This window comes from Cheilinus undulatus, linkage group 22 (assembly GCF_018320785.1).
Source record: "Cheilinus undulatus linkage group 22, ASM1832078v1, whole genome shotgun sequence".
Taxonomy (NCBI): domain Eukaryota; kingdom Metazoa; phylum Chordata; class Actinopteri; order Labriformes; family Labridae; genus Cheilinus; species Cheilinus undulatus.
The window spans coordinates 11682229-11707002 of record NC_054886.1 but is presented as its reverse complement, the minus strand read 5'-3'; the positions used below and the strand labels follow the sequence as shown (position 1 = coordinate 11707002).

Sequence of the window (24774 nt, the reverse complement as noted above, 5' to 3'; positions counted from 1 at the left end):
CTGTTTGCATTACTGCCAATCTCTTAATCCATTTCACCCTCACTCGTGAATAAAGATCTCTGCACACAAGTCCATTTTTGACTCCATCATGATGCACTTTATTTGTATTCGCTATAAAATTCATAGAACATGGCAAACATTTTGTACTGCAAAGAGAAAAAAGCAGTGGAGATGTTTTTGTTGCTGTTACACTCCTTAAAAAAAAAACAGAGTAGGTCCACCCATCCTGACAATATGGCACAAGCTTGTGTGTCACAGTGCTGTGCCAAGTTGGAGAGACGGGAGAGACTGTGAGGAAATAAAACATCTGGAAATCCCAGTGTTTAAGTCAGGGTTCAATGCAGAGAAAGGGAGGCGAGCTGCAGCCACTGCTCTAAATAATCAATCACCTATTTAAAGGACTAGGATAGATGCAAAAACACCAACATTTATTTTAGAAAATAGTGATGACCAAAAGTTTCAGGGTCAGAGTACAAATACTTTTTGCACAGCACAAGATCATTCAGACATGGAGATTAACCTCACCTGCCTGCAAACTACTCCAGTGCCTCCTGGATATCCTAGCCAGCTAAAGCAAATACAGCCTCTTTATCTGCAAAAAAGCAGAGACTAGAGTTTCTAACCCTAACCCTAACCCCCTTTCACCCTAGATACTATTTATGAAAACCAGAAACCAAACCTGTAACAAGAAGCCAGCAGTCAACAGTAATGGGGCTGACTTTGTGCTGAGTATGTAGACAGCTCTCACTACAGTTATACAGGAATCTGGTGACTCACAGTGCTTGCCCTAGTACCCCATATTCCTGCTGTACCCTGAACATGACCTGAGGGACTTGATCCTTCTGGATCTATAAAACACATTTAGACCAGAAGAGGAAACTCCCATGCTAGCGCCAGGAGCCATGTGGTCCACTGGGAGGTAAATTCCGTATTGTTTCTGCTGAACTTGAGGTTTGAAAGAAGAGTGGTTCTCAAATGGTGTCGCTTAATCAAGTCTTTGTGCAGCGTAGGAGTTTACACAATCATATGTAATTACTTAAGTTAATTCAGGACTACTTTGTCAAGAAACACACACTATTTGCATATAAGAACTTATTGCTGTTATTCATATTTTACTGTTCTAGGATCCCTCTGCCCTTCCTTAAGCTTACATGCAAAGTACCTAAAGAAACAGCACATGTTCCTGTGCACAAGGACAGCCTGTGGCAGGGAGAGAAGTAGCAAAAAATCCACAGAGCAGAGCATCAGTGACAACAGAATGACACTGATATAGTGAGAGGTATAATAAAGGAGGGGCTGGGGTGGAGGAGTGTTGTAAAAAGTGGTTTTCAGAGGGAGCAGCAAAGCTTTGCCAGGCTACAGCAGTTTAAGCATGAGTGCGATGAGCCAGTAGGGTGCTTAGAGGTGAATCAGCTGGCCATCAGCTGATGAGGACTTACAGCTGACCTCAGTTATTTGGCAGCGCTTGCCTCTATCTGCCTGATTTGACGCATACGCTGAGTTTACTGTGGCATGTTCTAAAGAGGCTATTTTGTAAAAATATGGGAATTGTGTGTCTTGAGGTTTTGGCTTTGGCTTTAGGTGTGAAATGTTGAAAACCACTGAGCTGGGGCGTCCTGTTCATACATCCATAATCTACACCAGTGTTACTCAACCCTGCTCCACCAAAGAGATAAATTATTGAAAAGGCCTTTGCAAGAGCCACAATCTAAGTAGTGAAAAGTAGCAAAAACTGATTAAAGTGGCTATAAAAGTATAAGGTTGTAAATAATGGTCAAACAGTGGCAAAAAAGTGGCAACAAAGGGCGATAAGGGGCAAAGTGGGTGAAAAGTGGAAAAACAGGGAGAAAAAGTGGCAGAATAAGGCAGAAATTGGCAAAAATGGTTGAGAAGTAACCAACAAATGAGTTACAGTTGGCAAAAATGGCCAAAAAACAGCAAAAAAAGAGTGTAAAAGATGCTAAATGGGCAAAAATGTGTGGAAAAATTGTCTAAAAGCAGTGAAAACATGGCAAAAAATGAGTGCAAAAGTGACTATAATGTGCAAAAATGTTGGAAAAATGGTCGAAAAGCAGCAAAGAGTGGCAAGAATGCTGAAAACAGTGGCATTTAATGGCAAAAGGCAGATTAAATGGGCAAAAAGTGTTAAAAAAATGGCAAAAAAGGGAAAAAAGTTGCAAAAGAGGCAAAAAAAATGGTGGCAAAAATGGGATAGAAGTAGTAAAAATGGCTAAAAAGAGATGGCAAAAGTGGGCTTAAAGCAGTAAAAATGGATTAAAAGCAGCAAAAAAAAAGGAAAAAAAGGCACAAAAATTCCAAATAAGGGCAATGGAAATCTACAGACATAAAACAAAGGTTGAAAATTAAGGCCAACTGTATTAATGTGGAGATTCAAACTGATTAATGTGACTTGCAATGGATAATTTCTGAGGTCATAGCTTCCCTTTATGAAGGTTTTCTGGGGGAATAATATTTCAAATTAAGACACAAAACAGCCACAAATCATCACAAAAGAGCCACAGGTGGCTCTAGAGCCACACGTTGAGTATCACTTATCTACACTGTTCATCCAGTTCAGAGGGGCTGGAGCCAATCCCAGCTGTCGTTGGTCAAGCCAGGGTACATCCTGGACTTTAGCCAGCCAATCACAGTGCTAATATAGAGACACTAAAGCAACCACACTTTGACTCATACCTGTGGTCAATTTAGAGTCACCAGCTAACCAAAGAAGCATGTCTTTGGTCTGTGGAAGAACGCCTGAGAGAACCCACGCATGCACATGGAAAACATGCAAACTCCACACACACAGGCCCTGGGAGTGCAGCCCCCTGTTTTTGAGCACCCTTGGAGTAAACCTCCCAGTTTTTACATAATTGCATGAATTATTTTTAGGTCTATTTAAGCTTCCTTTGCACTTTCACCCTTGAACACATGCAAGCAGGGAAAAGTGCCTGCAGTCTACAACTTCATAAAGACAAGAGGGAACCTGTCCCTTTAAGAAAAATAGCAGGAAGGATGAGGATGAGTGATGGTATCAAGGTGGGGAAAGATGCAGGGAAGACAAAGAGAGGTTGGATTGCCATCTTGACAAATTATTCAGACTTAAAGTGAAGTGTTAAAAAAGAGGAGGTTAACAGAGTTGGAAGAGTTTCTCTGATTTGTGTATAAAGAATAAGGCTATGATGCTCTACAATGCTATAAACCCATGGAAATGGCTCTGGATTAAAAATTGAACGGACGAAGTAATAAAGAATAGTGCTCCCTGGAGAGTTTATCAGAGCAGGTCTATGCAGCCTCTATTGTTTTGTAGTTATATAACAAGTCTTTAGCTGGAGGGCAAAGACATATTACACAAAATGTAACACTACCTCCGCCTTTTTTTAGCCCAGACTTTCCTCCGGGGTTGTTCCAGCAGTCACAGGTGATTTGCAGAGAATACAGCGATATGAATTCCTTTCACAGCTGAATATTAGGTCACATGACGTTAGGACACCTGATTAAACGACAGGTGGGTGTAGAGAGAGAGAGAGAAATGTCTGCAGAAGCCCCAAAGATGTGACGAATCAAATGTCAGGACAACACTGGCCCCCGTGCCCTGTGTGTGTGAAAGTGTGCAAGCATGTGAGTGTGTGGTGATTCACGGCCGAACGAGGCGGAGCGCAGCTGATGAGATATGAATCAACAAGCGTGGCACTGCTCTTACCGCTTTCAATAAGCCGGTCGTAGTTTGTGCCTGTGTGATGTGCTTCACAGTGGGCGTGAATATGGGCATTGTCTGCCCTCATCCTGTCCTGCAGGCACTCTGCACATGCTACACTTGACATTTGCAAATTCAATTTTCAGGCAAATGCAGTTCTGCTTCTTTTAGGCGCTGCTACACCAGGCAGACAACTTGTTTTGATCAGGACTGTTGAGTTGTGGTTCCTTTCTATTATTCTAGATCAAGACTAAACTGATACTGTGTTGAGCTGCTGATAACTGCAGTAAAAGCCAATGATGTTTCTCTTCAGCCAAACAAACCAGACCAAAAAAACTAGTTGATCAAGGGTTTATCAGTTGTCAAGAACAGTAGATTTTCCTCATTTTGTAATCCAAACTTTCACTCTCATCATCAACATTAGTGACAAATACATGACATTTCCACTTCCTGTGTCATAACAAAGGCCTATGATTAGCCAGTGGAAGGCTTTTAATGAGAATCAGCAGCAGATGTTGCTTTAAGTTGTGGTGGCACGAGAAGACTGACACAATAACAAGAGTGAAGCATGGATTAGACATGAAATACCTGTGAATCTCCTGTGCTTGTCACTGCGATTTAAATCCAGAGCAGCTTCTAAATATAGCAGGAAGTTACAAAATGTAAAAACTTTGAGTGGCTATGAAGAAAACACAGCTCATAAATCATAGCCTCCCTAGGGTGATATAGAGCAGTGCTTCTCAAATGGTGTGGCAAGACAAAAGAATTTGTCCTCTCTTATGTTATCACTATGACTATGTAAGAAATTGAGCATATAGTCTTAGTTCAAGCAGGCCACTGTGTCAAGTGCAGCTATTTCATTAAGATCTCATGCAAATCCTCATCAGCTGATTCACACTAAGCTTCCTATTGGCTAAATGCACTCAAGCTGCTTTGGCTGCCCACTCTTTGCTGCCTCTTCTGCAAGCTGCTTTTGCAAACCTCCTCCACCCCAGCTCCTCCATTATGCTACATCTGACTTAGCCAGTGCCATTCTGTTGTCACTGTTCTACTCTGGGGTTTTGGCTGCCTGTCTTTAGGAAGGTGTGCTGTTCCTGCTTGATGCTTTCCACAAAGGCTCATGGAAGGGCAGGGGGATCCTAGAACAGCCATAAAAGCAAATATACTGTAAATAATGCTAATAAATACATAATAACAGCTGCTACTAAAATGAAATTGTTAAATTGGGAGTTGTGTATGTTTCTTGACTAAGTCACCCTAATGGAACTGAAGATACTGTAAAATATATTAAAGAGGCTATTTTGATAGAAATGGATATGGTGCACCTGGGGCAAAAAAAGGCTGAAAACCACTGATAAAGAGACCAATAATAAGAAAGTTGCAGTCCTGTTTAGACAGTAAAAATCGAATTTAATTTTATCCTCCCAATTTTTCTCTTGTCTTGTTTTTTTTTTCACTGCTCTTCTTCTTTCTCTTCCTTCCATTCCTCTCTTCTCTCTACTCTCATCTTTAAAATTATTTTCTTTTAGTAGAATCCCAATTCCAAAAAAGTTGGGGCACTTTATAAAATGTAGAAAAAGAAAAAAACAAAAACAAAAACAAAATGCAATAATTGCAAATCTCCTAAAACCAAATTTTATACACAATCAAGGCTGTCCATTAGGGGGGATAAAGAGGGGAGCTTTCTAAGCCCCAGCCAAACTGAGGGGGCCATGGAGGTCAGCAAAATTGTGGCCCACCATAAGCTGTGATAACCATATATTTTTTCTATTAAACCTGAATACAACAACTCTAATCAAAGAAACAAAAATTATGTTTTTTAATTTGTGCTGTTGTACAAATATTGTCATTTTCAAAATTTAAACCCCTTTCTTGAAACAGAACAACTTTTTTTTAGTGCAGATGATAACAATGTAGATGGGCATATATAAACTATTTGAAAGTAATTTTAGACTTTATAGCTAGGCCACAATGTACACAAATGTCAGGATTCCAGGAGATAAAGCAGAAAAAAAAGAAGACAACTCAAAAAGTGACAAAACTAGTAAAAAGTGGCAAAAATGGACAAAAGGTAGCATACATGGATTAAAACTGGTAGAAAGACTTGGCAAAAATGGGGAAGGGGGCATCAACAATGTGTTGAAACTGGCAATAATGGACAAAAAACAGCAAAAACAGGTTTAAAATGGCAAATCAGTTTCAAGAATGGGCAAAAAGTGACAAAATTTGGAGAAAAAAAAGGTGAGCTTTGTGAGCTTAGCTTTAGCTTTGTGAGCTACATAGCTTTGTTATCTACAACCAAGTTAGGTTCAGCAATGCGAGCTTTAGCAAACTTAGCTAAAGCTAACTTAGCCATGCAGGTGACGTACCTACGTAGATTATGTGCTTAGGTGTTTTATGAGCTTAACTTTAGCTCCACGAGCTATGTATCTCTGTTAGCTACGTAGCTCTGTTAGCTATGTAGCTCTGTTAGCTAGTTAGCCTACACAGCTAGTAGAGCTAACAGAGCTATATAAACTCTGCTAGCTGTGTTAGAATGTTTAATGGAGTTTTTTTCCTGTAGAGCTGACTGTTTACTCAGCGTTTTTTAATCAGGTTTTGCAGGTCAGCTTTTGAACTTTTAACTTTTTCCTAACTGTTACCTTGCCTGTTACGCTAACCCTAAATGGAAGTTTGGTCCGAACTTATTTAAAACATTTTTGCGTGTATTTCCATTCCGAGATGGTTGGCGTCTCGGTTGGTCTTGAGAGTGGCCACCAGAGATGAATAGTCGGCAGCCAGACTGTCTCTAAAAACTGAGGAACTATTTGAGAAAGCTATTTCTCAAAATAAACTCCAAAGACTTCTCTTGACCATAGGTCATTTAAAATGGATTGAGGGAATATGGAAAACTGTTCTGTGGTCAGATGATTCAAAATGTTATATTTAACCTCTTCTCTTCTCTTCCTCTGTTTTCCTTTCCTTCTAATCTTTGCCAATCTTTGTTGTCGTCTTTCCTCTCTTCTTCTCTGTTTCATCATCTTGTTATATCACTGACTTCCAGCCTTTCAGCCACCACAAAGTTGCGAACATGCATCATCCCATCATGAAATCATCTGCCTTGATGCACACACATGCATCGGCACGCGCATGCTTGCACATGAACAATTGGACACCTGTCAGCTTGATGAGAGGAAGAGCTAAAGATGCTGACAGGGGTGTGTTTGTCATGTTTGTTTGTCTGCACATGCATGCATCTGAATTTAAATACAGGTCTTCATGCGTGCAAAAAAAACATCTGAGCATCATTGTTGAGCTTGAGAAAAGTCAGAACAGGTCATGGTGTTTGTGTGATCTGTCAGAGTGATTCATGTCCTACAAGGGACAGGCTCTGAGAAATAAGGCACACAGACACAACCAGAACCACGCTTAGTTACATTTGCACAAGGATTAATACGTCAATTACAAGCATTTCAAATTGAAAACGGTACAACTTTTCTTCAGCTTAATATGTTTTGCACCATAAAAGCAAGTTTAACCCATATATCTGTGTCATACAAAATCTTTTGAGTGCTAAAAAATACTATATGGCTTGAAGAATCAGAAAAGTGTCCTCTTCATATGCTCCTTTTCATCTCTTTAAAGTAAAAATGACATTTTTAGTTAATAACATGCACCTTTTTGTATTAATTTGCTTTCTGTCACGCTGCCTTGCACCCTATTTCGTAAGAGCTGCACAAAATTCAAGACCGCCTTGGCTCAGCCCAAAAGGCTAATAGCTTTTTGTGCATAAAATGATGTATGGAAATTCTAAATACCTCGACACAAAACTGAGCTCTTAAGCTGAAATTCAGCCACAGCTGCATATTTAACCTGAGCCAGTTAATTCTGTATTTAATTGCTGTTTGACAGCGCTTATCCTCCCATTCCAACATTTTTTTTTCCATCTATCCAGTTAAAGATATCCTTTATGTTAAATATGCAGCCCCTTGTGTTTTTAAAACAGCTGCATTTTGTACATATTGTGGTAAGAATCAAACAGATTGTGTACTGTTTCAGATGACGCTAAAGGGGCAATGATGATGGGCGGTGTAGAGGTGAAAGAAAGAGCAAACGGAGGATATGGAAAGGTGCTAGAGATGTGAAGTGGTGCGTGGGCAGACAGAGACTACAGGACATTACCTTATTGTCAGATACTCAGACAGGATGGAACAGGAGGTGAGGGGGGCAGGAGGAGATGCTGAGAGGGTGGTGGAGATGGAGAAGATGGGAAAGCAGGTGAATGAAAGGAGTTGAAAGAGTGGAAAAAGGCTGAGTGCTACTGGTGAGTCATGTTTGAAGGAGAGCAGGGCATGGGGGTACTATTTTGATGGAATACAGCACACTGTCTGAAGTGCATAGCACTCAGTGATTTGGGGCACGTCAGTCAACATTTTGCTATCTAGCGTACAACCCAGGTGCAAACCTAGCCACAGAGTGCAAAGAAGATGCACTGAGTTGTGTGATTGTGCATGGGTCTGTTTTGGGAGTAACATTAGCCAGAGCCTCTCACTCCCCTTAAAAACCAGCTGCACCACTGCTAGTTTTAGTTTTTTAGACTTTCAGCCAGCTCATTAAACCACTTTCCTTCACCATGCCTCTGAACACTCAGAGGAAGCTTTATGAAACATGATGATAGAGGGTTTACGTTTTATTTTACTAAAGCATTCCTACATCATCAGAAAAGATAAAAAAGACAAAAAAGACTGAGTGTAACCTCATCAGTTACCCTGGGATAACAATAGGATTAAAGAGGATCTATGTTGATTACTCTTCTGTGAGCCCAACAGGAAAAGTATCCTGAGACACTAGTTTATTTTCTCAGCTACAGTCCTAGGAAACAAGCTGAAGGCCTAGAAAGCACCAGGTGTACGTGGGATCTAGGCTGAGATGCTCAAGGCAGGTGTTGAACCCTCCTCCCTGTAGTTGCATGCTCTCAACTGCTCCATATGGAGAACTGGCATCATCCCTACTGACTGGAAGAGGTACAGTGTTGTTCCAGCCCCAAAGGGAAAGGGAGATGGGCGAGAGTGCAACAACTACAGGGGTTTTACACTTCTCTCAGTGCTTGGCAAGGTCGTTGCACTGATACTGCTGAGCAGGATCCGTGATCTGCTGCTCCAAAACCTTCAGCCCGACCAATCCTCACTGAATGCTTTCGGGAATTCAATAGATGGTTACCTGCAGCCTATGTTGACTGCTGGAAGGCATTCAACCCAGCGAGAGATACCCTCTGTAGGATTCCAGAGTTTTGTTGGATCCCACGTTCGATTGGAGTATCATTTTGACAGATCTGGACTTTGCTGATGATGCCACTTTGGCAGCGTAATCCATCGATCTGCTGACTGCAAGGCTGAGTTCAACCACAGACTTGGACTCACGCATGGGGCAGTGGGTTTGCTGAGCAAGACAGTTTGGTGTTCTCAGCATGTGAAGAGAAGTCAGTCTTTCGGTCCTTGGTCTTCCTGGTCTTAGTATACTGTTGGGAGGCCTGGATGTTGACTGTTGGTCAGAGGTGCCAACAGGGCTCTTAAGCACATTTTTCCAGGCACCTGGCATGCTTTCCAGCTCACTGGATACTGAGTGCCTAAGACCTGGCGGGCTGGTCCAGGCACAGGGGGCGACCGCGTGCTGGGAGGATACCTGGAGAAATGGGGCATGTCCTGTAGGAGGCCAGAACTGTACAAGACCAAGGCTGATGGGGCGAAGTGATGAACTGGCATACTCGCCCATACCTGACCTGACCTGAATGAGATACACAGAAAGAGTAGTCATGAATGCTTCTTTGTGTGGTCTAATGAGTATATTGTTACACTTTAAGGCTACTCTACATAGAGGCTTCTGCCGTCAGTGAGTGAATGTGGTCTGTATGTAATGTTGGAGTACTTTGAGGTGCCAGAGGACAGCCCAGCCATTGCAGTTCACCTAAAATCCCTGGTTGTTGAGTAATTCTGCTGCAAGATTTTCAGATAAGGATAAAGAAAGCATGCAACAAAAACCAATATTTCATCACCATGATTGTCATCACTGTGTTGATTTTTTTCATCTTCTACTGTTCCCTCCTCGGTAATACTTCTGGAGCTACTTCCTTTTAAGACTGGTGACACACATTGTGCTACAGGCCTGCAAAGCTCAACCCACAGAGACTCTTTTAATGTGACACCTGCATTATTACATAATCAGTTTCTGCCTTTAACTCTCCATCTAAGTTTAAAGCCTTTGTTATTTTAGTTCAGCCAAGGCTCAAACAGTGCACATTTTGATGAATATTTGATGAATGTGTGTGTTATAAAGTTAATGATTAATTACAAAGTAAGGCACCCGTTTGGCTCCGGGCCGCCCACAAAGCTTAATGATGTGAGAAGTTGTCAAAACGACTTTTCTCACAGGAGATTTGGGAAAGGGTTTTGAAATTGCAGCCAATACGTGAGGCCTAAAATCTGACTGAAAAATGAAAGGGGGGGAGTAAGGAAGAGGAAGGAAGCAGTAATGGGATAGACGACGGAGGAGAGAAGCGAGTCGAGTATTGAAGTGACAGGTTGTTGTCAGAGTAGCGAGACCCTGGAAGATAGATGAAGACAGGGTCAGCAACTCTCTGCTAATGTCACAACAGATGACTAACTGTGGAAGTGTGTGAGTAAGTGTGTGTGTGAAGACAGGGTCAGCAATTTATCCCCCCAAGGCTGGCTAACCCTGAGTTTGGAGTATGTGTGAATGAGTATGCAAGCACAAGGTCAGCAACTTCTATACTACAAGGATGAGTGATACTGTTTCTGTGTATGCGCCTGATTATATCTTTGTTCCCTGTTTTGTGTGACCAAACACTGCCTGTTCAAACTGTTCCCCCTCCTTTTTTTGTGTGTCTGTTTTCACTCACAGCGTATTAGCTCTGGTGCAACATAACAGTCGCTTTGCTTCCTTGTCATGGAAACATATTGCTGTTGTATCCCTGCTGTCGACTGCTTGTTCTACACTCGGCAAATGTTTACTGCCAAACACTGTAAAGCGGTGTCGAATCTGCCCCAAAGTGCAGCTTTTACAGCTGGCTGCACACACTTGCAGTGGTGTAGCGGACTTGCTTGAAAAGATTTTCATGGAATAGGTTTTATCGAAGGACATTATTTACACAAAGGTACAGGGCAAGCACTGAAATTTTAGAGTGTCTGCAAACTTTGAATGCTGCAAATATGTTAACAGCACTCATTTAAACGTCAGTGCTTAGCCTATAGTCATGAGTCTGAGGTTTCTGTTTGTTAAAGCTGGTAAACCTTGAGGTAGCTTTGCTATGAATTGTTGCTATTTAGATAATGATTGATTGATTGAGGAATAGAAACATTTTTGCCTGAAGTTTAGCCTCTCATGCAGCACTTCACTAACCTTGCAGAGCAGATGGATTTGCCAGATTCCATCTCTGTCATCAGGGAAATCCATCCTGAAAAGCTCCAATCCACAACGTTTGTGCTGAACTGAATGCTGTTGGGACCAATCAGCATCACTGAGGAGAAGAAGACGGTAGCTATGGGCGGAGTTTAGTTATGCTAGCCATTTGCAATGGCTGCCTCCAGCGCAGTGATTAGCTCAGATGTAGCCACAGAGTAAGTTTTATAAGAACTAGACCATGTTTCTGTATTGAATAAAGAGTAAAAACAACACTGAAAGCTTTTCACTTTTCATACCTGCTTTTGTATTAGTTTGTGAGTTTGTGATCGTTACGAGTTGGTGGATAGTTGCACTGAGTGGTTGTATATAATGGCTGCTAATGGATTGATAAGCTCGGATGTAGCCACAGCAGTTTGTCAGAACTGGACCACATTCCTTTATCAAAACAAGAGCAAAGAGTCACATTGAAAGCTGTTCATGTCGAAAAAGAAGCTTTCATTCTTCTCACGGTCTGCTCCAGCATGGGTTTGTGATCATTACGGGTGTGGTTTGCCAGTGTATCTGTTAGCTATTAGCTTAGCTGTAGCTGTGGGAAAGTCGCAGTCTAATTCGAGTTGGACCACATTTTCTTTTAAAACAGGTACTAAGAGTAACACTGAAACCTTGTCTTGGCAGAGAGGATGTTTTCACATGTCTTCTGACCGGCCTTGGCATGAATTTTATTCACGGAGGAGCTCTGCCATTCACAACTATGACCAGGGTAGCCTGTCAGCCCAGGAGCTGGGCACACATACAGCCTTGACTTGCTGCTCTGATTGGCATGTCGTGAATGTGACAGTTAGAACCTTCTGATTTTTTTTTGAAAAGCCCTGCCCTTCCCAAAAGCTTTCTATAGGAGCTTTCCAACATGAATGTGAAATATATTCATGCAGTAGGTATGTGAGACAGGCAGTCATCATCGCTGCTCACTACCAGTGGACCAAGATGGTAAATCAAACTTTGTTGAAGCAAGTCTGGAGAACAACAAAAATGTCCTTTCAGTGTGGTTCTTTGCTCTTCGTTAAAAAATAAATGTCTTCCAGCTCTTTTACGCTGCCACTGTAGCTACATCCAGACTAATCTCTTCACCAGCAGCCATTGTTTACCAGCTCACAGTACTTCTAGACCACGCCCATAGCTACTACCTCATTCTCTTCAAATGACACTAATTGGTCCATTCTTTTTCTGACGAGGCACAGATCTCACAGGATGGTGCTTTGCAAGATTGATCCGCCTGATGACAGACTTAGAATCTAGCCATTCCATCAGCTTTGCAAGGTTGAGAGCACACTGTGTTAGGTAGAGCTTTTAAGCTAAAAAGCTCCAGAAAAGGACAACACACGCTTCTTGAAAAAAATGCTGTTTTTCAAACAGGCAGCACCTTTCATGTAATGCTAAATCATTCAAACTATTTTTCATGAACATCTATGGTGAGTGTAATAAAGTCTGTGCAGAATGGACTAACGTGTTTTTAGGCCCAGCATTAAAATGTTTGAATGACACTTAAAATTGCACTCCTATAAATGCACAGAGTATTTGTCTTGAAACAAGGCGTTTCCAGGCGCAAAGGTGGTGTGTTCCTATTATCCTTTATTAAAGGAAAGACTGACTTCTGCTGAGCTTGTTTCACTCACATAGGTTGCATATCTTCTCAACAGTTAAAAATCAGTGCATGTAATATGTTCAGATTATGTTTTCAATTGAATAGAGGTTTGAGTGACAGAAAGCTTTTGTTTGTGTTTTTGCGTGCTCACTCCAATTGCATTGCATCTATCCATGCAAAAACCCAAAGAAACACACCTGCACATGCTCTCATGCAACAGGTTTAATAATAGTTCTTTTACTAAACTGAGTGCACTGACAAGATTGTCCATTGATACTTACTGTCCAGTGTGCATTGTGTTTTATAGAATAAGATTTCCAGCAGAAAAAATAAGCAAATTAATGTTTACAGCCAATTTCATGTGTTGAGCTCACAGTATATTAATCACCATCATGTGTAAGCAGAAATTTTCCCTTTTTTTATGATTGATAATGATGTGGGAATGCCTCAGTAAAATATAACTCAATTTCATGCGGTGTCCTGTGAGGTATTCTGTATGTTTAGCTGCACAATAAAAAGATGTAAGTGAAATAATATGGTTAGAGTTCAGTCTGTTTAGGACTATGGACCCAAAAATATTTGGATACTGCTCTTAAAGTGATTTAGAGATGGTGCTCTGATTTGTTTGAATTATGCTATGCCTAAAACAGGTCCATTTATGATCAAGGCATATCATCCATCCTCTTTGTACTCTGTGACTGGTTTGCACTGGGATCTCACCGGGATAATATATGTTTATTTTAGGCTGTGGACTCTAACTCTATCCACGCTGTAGTGCTTCTTAAAAAGCACTGATTAATAACTTTATAAGTATTGGGAATGTGGGGAAGGGATTGTTGAAGCTATGGAGGCCGAAATTTGCATTTTTCTTTCTGTGCTCTTCCCTCCAGAAGAAAAGAACAAACCTTTCTCTTTCCTCGGATAACATCAACTCAGTGTAATTTAAAACTAGTCATATGTGATCATAATTATTTCTGAAAGTGTTATTTTCACATATCAACCATAGAGACTTGGCCCTGGGTTTTCCCTGCATCACGCTTTATAGCTTGGGTGCTCAGGGAGACTCCTATCTTAAAGTCTAAATTGAAAACAATCTAAAGTACACATTGCAAATAGAGTAGTGTGTGTCTACTGTTTGCTCTGTGGTCCGGATAAAGAAAAGAGGTTGCTATTGACTTTTGTACAGCCCACATTAAAAATAAAGGGTGATTGATTTTTGTCCAAGCTTCTGGGAATCTAAGGGCCAGCCTCATCAACTATAGCTTTATTACAGACTTTATTATTTCAGCTTTATTACAATAGATGGCTGCAAGCATACCACTATTAAGAACATAAATACATTCTCTTTTTCAGGCTTACTTTTACATAATGACCTGTCTTTATTGCTTTTATTTCATTCCTTATTTATTTGATTTGTTTTTAATCTGCCATAAAGCACCAGCAAACCTCATTCTATTGAGCCCTATTAAGATGAAGAATGCTGTTACTCAAGGCCATTAACATAGATTTTCTTTTTCTAATAGTCTACAAGAGCTGAAGATTCTTTTTAAGTTTTACCACTTATGACACGCTGTAATTAAAGGCACTGAAGCTGATCTGAAGTAGTAGGAGATATTTATATTTGGCAACGTTGAGTGATTGGCGTACTGAATAGTGATCTGTTCCTTCTCTCTCCTTTTCGATGTCTATCTCCAGGACTTGGACGTCATTCTACGTGGCAAAAACCCAGTAGAACCAGTAGAGTCCAGTGAAGGCCCAGCAGCGCCAGCAGAAATGGCTCCAGCAGCCATGTCTCTGCCTCCATCGTCCCTTCACCCCTCCCGAATCTCATCTTCTTGCCTTTTCTTCCTCTCTTGCTATCTCCTCCTGGCATGTCCTGGGTCAGTTCACTCAAGTGCGCCTGAGAGCAACTGCTCTGCTAGTGGAGACCCATGTCAAGAAGGTGAGGAAACTGGCATTTTAATGCATCAAGGATCAGATTAAGATGGCAGTACTGAATTTATTTCTTCTCTTAATAAGTCACTATGCACAGCTTTATGATGAGTAACTGAACACAACGGTTAACCGTCTTGTTTGGTTATCCGTAAAAGTTTTTGTAATAACTCATTGAGACTAGTGTACATTTTTTAGGTTCACTGCTGATATGCTGCAGATTTTTTGCAAGCTAATCAGAGGAAAACCTAATAATATCCTTCACTTTATAATTAGCTTATTTACAGCTTTTTTTTTTAAACATAAGAGGCTTACTCAATGGATTAAATGTTTTCCTTTGTAGGAAGCAATAACTATGCTTTAATAGAATGATTAATAACAATGTCTGTGTCATAATAAAGGCAAAAGCTTCTATGAATCTACCCTTGATAAGTATATTGTAGACTGAAAAGCCTAACAGTGTACTTCTATATATCCTAGCTGGACATACAGTATATCCATACAGGTTATACAAAGCTATAACCAAAAATGGACAACATATACCACATATAGACTATCACATATAGATAACATATACCACATATAAACTACTAAAGATAACATATACCAAATATAGATTACCACATATTGATAACATATATCACATATAGACTACCACATATAGATAAAATATACCACATATAGACTAATATATAACATATGGATAACATATACCACATAAAGACTATCCCCTATAGATAACATATAGATAACATATACCACATATAGACTATCACATATAGATAGCACATACCACTTATAAACTAATAAAGATAACATATAGATAACATATACCAAATATAAACTACCACATATTGATAACATATATCACATATAGACTACCACATATAGATAAAATATACCACATATAGACTAATATATAATATATGGATAACATATACCACATATAGACTATCCCATATAGATAACACATAGATAGCATATACAACATATAGACTACCACATATAGATAACATATACCACATATAGGCTACAACATATAGACTAATATAGATAACATATACAACATATAGACTACCACATATAGATAGCATATAGATAACATATACCACAAATAGATTAATATAGATAACATATGGATAACATATAGGCTACAACATATAGACTATCGCATATAGATAACATGTAGATAACATATACAACATATAGACTACCACATATAGATAACATATACCACATATAGACTACAACATATAGACTAATATAGATAACATATACAACATATAGACTTCCACATATTGATAACATATAGGTAACATATACCACATATAGACTACAACATATAGACTTATGCAGATAACATAGACTACAACATATAGACTAATGCAGATAACATATACAGCATAGAGACTACCACATATGAATAACATATACCACATATAGACTATAACATATAGACTAATGCAGATAACATATACAACATATAGACTACCAAATTTAGATAACATATAGATAACATATACCACATACAGACTATTGCATATAGATAAAATATAAATAACAATACACAACATATAGACAACAACATATAGATAACATTTACAACAATAGACTACCACATATAAATAACATATAGAGAACATGAACAACATATAGATAACAACGTATAGATAGCATATACCACATATAGATAACAACATATAGATAGCATATACCACATATAGACTATTGCATATAGATAACATACAGATAACATATACAACATGTAGACTACCACATATAGATAACACAGATAACATATACAACATATAGATAACAATATATAGATAACCACATATAGCTAGCATATACCACATATAGACTAATGCATATAGATAACATATAGATAACATATACACAACATTTTTATTTAAATTTATTTAACCAGGAGAAATCTCATTGAGATCAAGAATCTCATTTAAAAGAGTGTCTCTTTAGGGAAGTGAAGTACCAATACAGTATGATAAGATTTAATATACTATGATTCATTGTGATATGATACGATAGGATACAATACTTTATGATGATACAGTATACTGTGTGATAAGATATACAAAACGACACAACATGATATGAAACAACTCAGTATGATATGATACAGTGTATTATGATACAATATGGTATGGTCAGTACTTTGCTATGGTTGGGTAGTAAAACAGTAGCTCAATACTACAGGGTAGTTAAAATGTCTTTAGTCGTCTTAATGGAAAAAAATCTACTTTGTCACACGGGAACATTTATAAGAGTGTTTGTGTCAGTTTCCAGCAGCAGCACCACTGCCTGTGTTTGAGGATGCTATAAAGGCGATGACATAACTCTTTTTAATATAGGAGCACAGCTCAAAACACAGAAACTCATAAATTAAACGCATTTGGTGCTTCATATAATGCTAGATCTTGAGCTAAATATAGTAGGCTTTACCATGTAGTCCTGTGCTGCACACATTCAGCTGCCTCCACAGTGATAGTAGTGACTAACTTGAAGCTGCTTTTGAATTTCTTCATCATATCATTTAACAACATATTTTAAGTTAGTTTTCTTGATTGCGTAGTTTACATTGTATACATCCAAAGTGAATCCGTAGTGAAACCAGTGGCATGATTCTGGCATTTGTATGCTCATTCTTTGCAGCCAGTCCTTGACCTCAGCAAATAAAAGGAAAGGCATTCATATGTCAGTTGCCAGGTGCTAATGCACTGGTTCAAGCTAAACAATGTCAGCAGAATATTTATCACACAACCACATCAGTGACGCTAAACTAATTGAAGGCGACAGTCTTTCATTGCCTTCCAGCAAACTGGTGAGTTATTAGCTGCTTGCGCCAATTTACTGTCTTGAGGCCAGAATACATTGATCCATTTCATTAAGTCTGAACTGGACAAATGGGACTGTATGGAAAATCTCCCTCTTACTGTAATCTTTAATCAGGTTGTACTGCCAAATGAATTTTTCATAAAATTCCCACAGAGCCTTCTTGTGGTGCTATGCTGCAGCATTATGTTTAATTATCTAAATTAATTCTGTTTACATTTCAGGAGTGGTACTGCCCGTGTGGAACCCTCAGAACCCCTCTGTGGGGGATAAAGTGGCAAGGGCCATTGTTTACTTTGTAGCACTCATCTACATGTTCCTGGGTATGAGCATTATAGCGGACCGATTCATGTCATCTATAGAGGTAGGCAACTGTTCTGCTCTCTTTTTTATTTCATAGCTCTTTCATTCAGTGTGGGTTGTTTGCCTTTACATTAACACTCTCTATTCCTTTCTTTACATTCTCCTCTCTTCTCTCCTCTGTTTTCTTTTCCAGGTCATAACCTCCCAGGAGAAGGAAATCACCATAAAAAGGCCAAATGGCGAGACCACCACGGCCACGGTCAGGATCTGGAACGAGACCGTTTCTAACCTCACTCTAATGGCCTTAGGTTCCAGTGCCCCTGAGATCCTGCTGTCTGTTATTGAGGTGAGTACAATATGAGCTGGGGTCATTTCACATTAGATTAACTGATACAAAAAGTAATGGGAACACAGTAATCTGATTTACACCCCACCTGTAGGTGTGCGGTCACGGATTTGAGGCTGGAGCTCTGGGTCCCAGCACAATCGTGGGCAGCGCCGCCTTCAACATGTTCATCATTATTGCCCTGTGCGTGTATGTGGTTCCCGATGGTGAGACTCGCAAGATCAAACACCTACGGGTGTTTTTTGTCACAGCGGCTTGGAGTGTCTTTGCCTACATTTGGCTGTACCTGATTCTGAGTGTCTTCTCCCCTGGAGAGGTGGAGGTGAGGATACACATACTTAAGCTAAGATGAGGAAAGTTTGAAGGAAAATAATGTGAAGTTGGAAAGGGGCCACGCCAACACAGTCTTTCCTCTTTTCTAGGTTTGGGAGGCGGTGCTGACCTTCCTCTTCTTCCCCCTCTGCGTCGTCCAGGCCTGGGTGGCTGACCGGCGTCTCCTTTTCTACAAATATGTCCGTAAGCGTTACAGAGCTGACAAGAACCGTGGCATCATCATCGAGACTGAAGGAGCCGACGGAGGGCTTGGAGGTATAGACAGAGGTGGTGGGGGAGCGCTTGGTCCAGGGGGATTCACCAAGATGGACATGCTGGAGCTAGACGGGCAGATGGCATTGAACTGTCACAGCGGGCTGGACGGAGGGCTGATGGAAGAGGGAGGGGCAAAGGACGAGGAGGATGAAGCCAGAAGGGACATGGCGAGGACACTGAAGGAACTTAAGCAGAGGCACCCGGATAAAGACATGGAGCAACTGATCGAGATGGCGAACTATCAGGTTAGTAGAAGCACACAAACACATTTACTAAGTACTGTAGTGCTTCACACAGGCCATTAAAATAAATAATAATAAATAGAGTTGAATACTGCTTTATACTGATGTACAGTAGTGGAATATTATCTTTTTTAAGAACATTGAATTTAGAAACATACAGAGACAGCTGTTTTTTGAGCATGTAGCAAAACTTTAAAGATGATTCACTGCATTAGCATGAAGTCAGGGGTAAAAGGCTAACCGGTCTCAACCCAAATATTAAAACTCATTGATAATGGTGGAGTTGCTTCGCACATCTATTTCTTAGAATAGGTGCTTTGGAAGGCGAGGTATCCAGCAAACATCTTACCTGAGGAGGTGTAGTACCAAAACATTGCAAATATATACCCCTCTTTTTGCAAGTTGGACAGTGTGTGGGAGTTTTCTTAAAACCCAGTAATAAACACTATAAAAACACAGTGGTTTGAAAAAAGGTCGTTGTCTGTAAAATACAGACGTTCAAAAGTTAAAACCTGCTAGACAGACAAACCTAGGCTGACTCATGTAGCTTTGTCCTGTTAGCCAAAATATAGCCATTATAGCAATGTAAAACTCCCTCTAAAGCAAGTGAGGTCATATATCTGTTTATAAAGAGATGATAAACATAGTATAAACTCAAATAATCTTTAGGGGAAAATAATAAAATAACCAGGGAAAAGGGCAAAAATGGTTAAAAGACACAAAAAAGGGTCAATAAAGGCAAAAAGGGACATAAATAGGAGGGAATATGGTGAAAAGTGGTTAAAAAGTGGCACGAAAGGGGGTTAAGAAAGACAAAAATGGGTCAATTAAGGCAAAAAATGGGAGGGAACATTATGAAAAGTCATTCAGAAGTGGAAAAAAATGGGTAAAAAAAACGCAATAGGTCATTCCAACATCAGAACCATTAGCATTAGCATTAGAGGTGCTAATAAGCATATTTATAGCCTTAAGAGAGAGATTAGGGATCATTTCCCATGTTTATACTCTTTAGACCATAAACTAATCCTCTCCTGGCTCTGTGCTAAATGCTCAGTGATACCCATAGAAGAAAAAGACCCTCCAAAAATGTTAAATTGAATTTGTTTGGTTAAGTTTGGCCAATAACTATGAAACATAATCTTAATTTATGTATTATACATCAGCTTGTGTATTCAGCTGTTTATTATTATATGCCCTATTGAAGCATGAATGAAACAGCTGCTCTCATATCTATCTGCTTTTAAATTCTTGATTGACTTTTTTCCATGTTCTTGTATTCTTTTTTCAGTTTGTGAACTGATAATCCTTTACGTCAAATCACAGAGAGTAAAGAATAGAAAATATCACATTTTTTATGTGCCTCCTCTGAGAGTGGCGTTGAACTGAAAGTCTGTGACACATCCAGTCGTGAATAAGATGTTGCAAGCAGGGTTATACAGAAAATGTTCAAAGGCTACTAATGTATTATTATTGCACATGTTACTTTCTAAGATGGAATCCCCTCATTCATCTGTTGTAATGCACAATTTTTATCTTGGAAACCCAACCACGCACACACACCAGCTATAAACAAGTTATAAAGTAGTAAAAGTGTCTTCCGTGTGTGAGAAACGCTGTCTTTACTCTCCCTCACCCACATAAATTCGTAGTGAAATATAATTTCATAGATGACCCTAACATTATGTCATGTGCTGATAAAACCAATAGTCTGCAGTGAGGATGTTGCCGGTTGGCTTCATTGACAGCACGGTAACGTGCAGCCCGTCTGCCATCCAAGTCATATTTTGCCCGGTAAGTTAAATGGACGTTAACCTGACTCTGAACGTCAGCCCTGACCTTGGAGGCAGTCAAATACAAAAAATGTGTAACTCAAGGTACACTTGTTACCCTTTTTCTAGGCCTTAACTGATTCATTTTGAGGAGTTCAGTGAGTAAAAACTCTTTAAAATCTTGCAAGTGAACCTTGAGTTAAGTTTTTTGGGGTGGGGGAATGGAATTTAGATTTGCAATTTGTGATTGAGTGATCCAGATTTAGTGCTTTGTTTGCAAATTTAACCTTTGGTTAAATTTGGCATCAGTTTAGTTGAGTTCTGGTTGTTGGTGCCCCTCACAGACGAATTGATTCCCATCCGTTCCATGTAAGAAGAGGGAAGTGTTGTGAGATGATACACACATCTCTGTTAAAAAAAAAGAAATAATTAAAACTGCACTATAAGGGCCTACTGTTTTGCACAACTAGAAACTACCCAAGCCTCTGCAGCTCTTCGTTTTGCATTTTCTCTTCTTCCAGACATTTCTTGTTCTTAAATCTGAATTCGAAAGGAATGATAGGAAAGGACTTTAGCTGGCACCCCAAGGTGCAGCGAACAACTCCCAGATGTTTGTTTGCATTCAGACGTCCCTCCCCCTGCAGCTCCTCCCCACCATAATGCTTTAAATAAGAAAGACAGCTGCACTGGAGATTAAACTCCTCTGGATAAATTGAGGGGGCTTGTGGTCGTAATGAACTATTAATTAAAAAACTAAATAGTGGTCCTCTTGGATTTGGACTTTTATTAAGCTAAGCCAACTTTCTCTGAAAAAGAAACAGATTAACAAAATAAATAATTACTGATTCAGTTCCTTCCAAAGAACAAAATATCTGACTTACTCCCACAAACTTAAATAAATCACCTTATTCCCAGCTCCAAGGCTACATTTAATCTAATGATCTGTGCAATAGATCGCCCAGCTGCTTTACTTCTATTTGGTGGATAGTTTGGATATTAAAAAAGCTTTTTGTGAAAACATTTTCAACAAAAATCAATCCTTATGGATTGATTTGGTCCATTAGATGTGTAGTTTGCAGTAGAGCCAACTTTCAGTCTTGTGCAGTTCAGTTTATTAACTTGTGAAAAAAAGAGTGTCAGACAAACAGTTACAGCTTTCTAACACATGAAATGAGAGCCAAAGCAGAAGAGAAGTAGGCATCTGTAAGTGTAGGATCTGGGTGCAAACCTCTTGTATGCACCAGTTTAATGTGACCTTTAGTAACCTTAGTGGCTCTGTAGCAAACTCCCTGTCAGACTAGAGAAACTTTCCAAAGGGAGGTTCAGTTTTTACAGAAGCCCTGAGCGGACATGCATCCACATGTTTTTCTTCTCCTTTCACCCATGATAAGGTGTCATTTCAGGTTGTTTTCTTGAGACCTCTTTTTCCATTATCTTGGGAGAATAAATCTCTTGAGATAATAAAGCCTGTTTTCTCTTGATAAGCTAAGCCCTCCAGACCCACTTGGAAAGAAATCAATGAATAAACTATCCATTATAATGACAGTATTTTATGTCAGCTCTTGAAAACAACAATAAAGAGGATTTGTTAATATTTAAGAACATGTTTAAATTTTAGAAAGTTGGTAATTTACAAGATAAAAAGCAGACATTTTTTACTGTAAAAGTTGTAAATGTAAGTGAACCAAAATGTAGTGAACCGCTGTTTTCAGTTTGGTTTCTTGTTAACTTTTGGCCTAACACTATTGTAAATGTAAGATTTTAAAAAAAGACATTTTTGAGTTTCTATTGTCAAAATTCAAGACTTTGTAAAATCAGAAAATGCATGATAGTCTTGAATATTTCCTGTTTTTTAAACTCTGAAATTCTGAGTTTTTTTCTTGTAAATAAACAACTTTATAACCTTATTTTCCCCTAAAAATCTGTAACTTTTTCACTTAAAAATGAACAGATTTGCTTCATTTTAAAAGTCTTTTAGGTTGGCCCTAATACATTATGTTTTTAATCATGATTCCTTACCCCCCCCCCCGAGAGATTAGGGATGCCCAGACCCCAGGTAGTGGTCTTACCCCAGTATCACAGCACTTCTCACCTGCACTAACTATAATGGAAATCTGCCTTTTATTTGCCTTTTTCAGGAAAATTTAAGCAAGGAAGCATCATAATAATATAAAGGAATAACAGCATTAAGCCTCGACCAAGATTACTTTCTCCTCTGCCATCATTATTGACAGAATCAAAAGTCTTGCACCCTCTGATCAGTCAGTGAGGGAGGATCAATATTGACTAATGCAGCGAGGCCCTAGAACTTAAATCATCCACAAAAACAGCTGATGTATAGAGTATATGCAGTAAGGACATTGAACTGTATTGGTATTGTGTTTAAGATGACCTTTGAGTCAATCATTAAGTTTGTTTTGTGCTTGTGCAACTCTGTGGGTGTTATATAAACAAGTCAAGATCTCAAGAAATCAACCATAAATGACTTGTGGGAAAATGGGTATAAAATGTATGGATGTATATCCGCTCAGGGTGTCTGGTACTTCTAAATTAAAACAGTTGTTTTAGAAGTGAACGTCTGACAGAAGGAAAGACTAACCTTGCACAACAAAGTTGTGTTGTAGATCATCGAGATTTGATCATGGTGTTTTGTTGACCAGGTCCTGATGCAGCAGCAGAAGAGCAGAGCATTCTACCGTATCCAAGCAACCAGGATGATGATCGGAGCGGGAAACATCCTCAAGAAGCACGCCGCTGACCAGGCCCGCAAGGTGAGACCCACATTATCTCCCCTCATTATTGTTGTTCACAGCACAACAAAACTCACCTGACTCCATCATGACCAGGGTTTTCCTGGTTTCTCCAGCATATTTCCTGCCGCCCCCAGCTCTAAAAACTCTAACATCATGAAAACTTATTTCCTGACTAATGTTACACAAGAAGGATTTTTTTTTTAACTGCAATGGTGGTATGACACCAATGTAGCAGCGCTGTGTCAGTAACAGTGCACCGAGAGTCGCCGCCAAAACTGCCAAAGAGGAAGAGAAGAACTACAAACTTCCAGAGCTTACTGGTTTTCTTCCTGACAGCAGAGGCATAACCAAGGTCGCCCATAAGGGGGGATAAAGGGGAGAGTATTCTGGGGCCCAGCCAAGTGGGGGGCACATGAAAGTCAAGAAAATCATGGTCCATTATAAAGTGAAGCTGTGAAAATCATACTTTATTTTTAACCTGAAAAAATATCACTCTTATTAAAGCAACTAAAATAAACTTTATTTTTTAAGCAGTACAATGTAGCAGAAATAAAAATGTAAATCCCTTTTCTTAAACTGAAATTCCTATTTTGTTAATGTTAACAATGTTTATGTGCATTGACTAAAATATTTGAAAAGTAATGTCAGACTTCATGGCTAAGCCATGATGTGCACAAATGCTAGGATGCCAAAAAATAAGGGGAGCTGAAATAACTTTGAGGGGAAAATAATAAAATAATTGGGGGAAAGGGCAAAAATTGGTTAAGAGATGCAAAAAAGGGGCAAGAAAGGCAAAAATGGGAGGGAACATTATGAAAAGTCATTAAAAAGTGGCAAAAATGGGTTAAAAGAGGCAAAAATTTGTCAGGTAAGGTTAATGATAGGAGGGAACATTGTCAAAAGTGGTTAAAAAGTGACAAAATTGGGCGAAACATTGTGAAAAGCAGTTTAAAAGGGCAAAAGTTAGTTACAAGAGGCAAAAAGGGGCAAAAAATGGATGTGAAAAATGTTGAAAAGCTGTTAAAATTGGCTACAATGGGATAAAATTGAAATAATTTGGAAAAATGGGGAGGACAGTTTGACCAAGAAACAGCTGGAAATTAGAGTTGGCTAATCAAAATGGAATCGGTACATCTTTGGTTTAAGTAGCGACAAGAGCACAAATTTGCTCAAAGAGACATAAAGAATCGATTTAGCCTCTCAATTTTGCCCTGAAGAGGAACAACATTGATGTATCTAACTTCAAGATATACA

At 39.3% G+C, this 24774-nt stretch overlaps 1 protein-coding gene across 1 annotated transcript in view; it reads left to right on the top strand.

The window, feature by feature from the left end:
- slc8a4b (solute carrier family 8 member 4b) overlaps positions 1–24774 on the top strand; it is a 198947-nt gene that overhangs the window by 86397 nt on the left and 87776 nt on the right. The window contains exons 3-8 of the mRNA XM_041779975.1: positions 14433–14679; positions 17744–17883; positions 18016–18168; positions 18263–18490; positions 18591–19001; positions 23428–23538. Coding sequence (XP_041635909.1) covers positions 14511–14679; positions 17744–17883; positions 18016–18168; positions 18263–18490; positions 18591–19001; positions 23428–23538 — 1212 coding nt within the window. The 5' untranslated portion in view covers positions 14433–14510. The remainder of the gene's footprint in view (positions 1–14432; positions 14680–17743; positions 17884–18015; positions 18169–18262; positions 18491–18590; positions 19002–23427; positions 23539–24774) is intronic.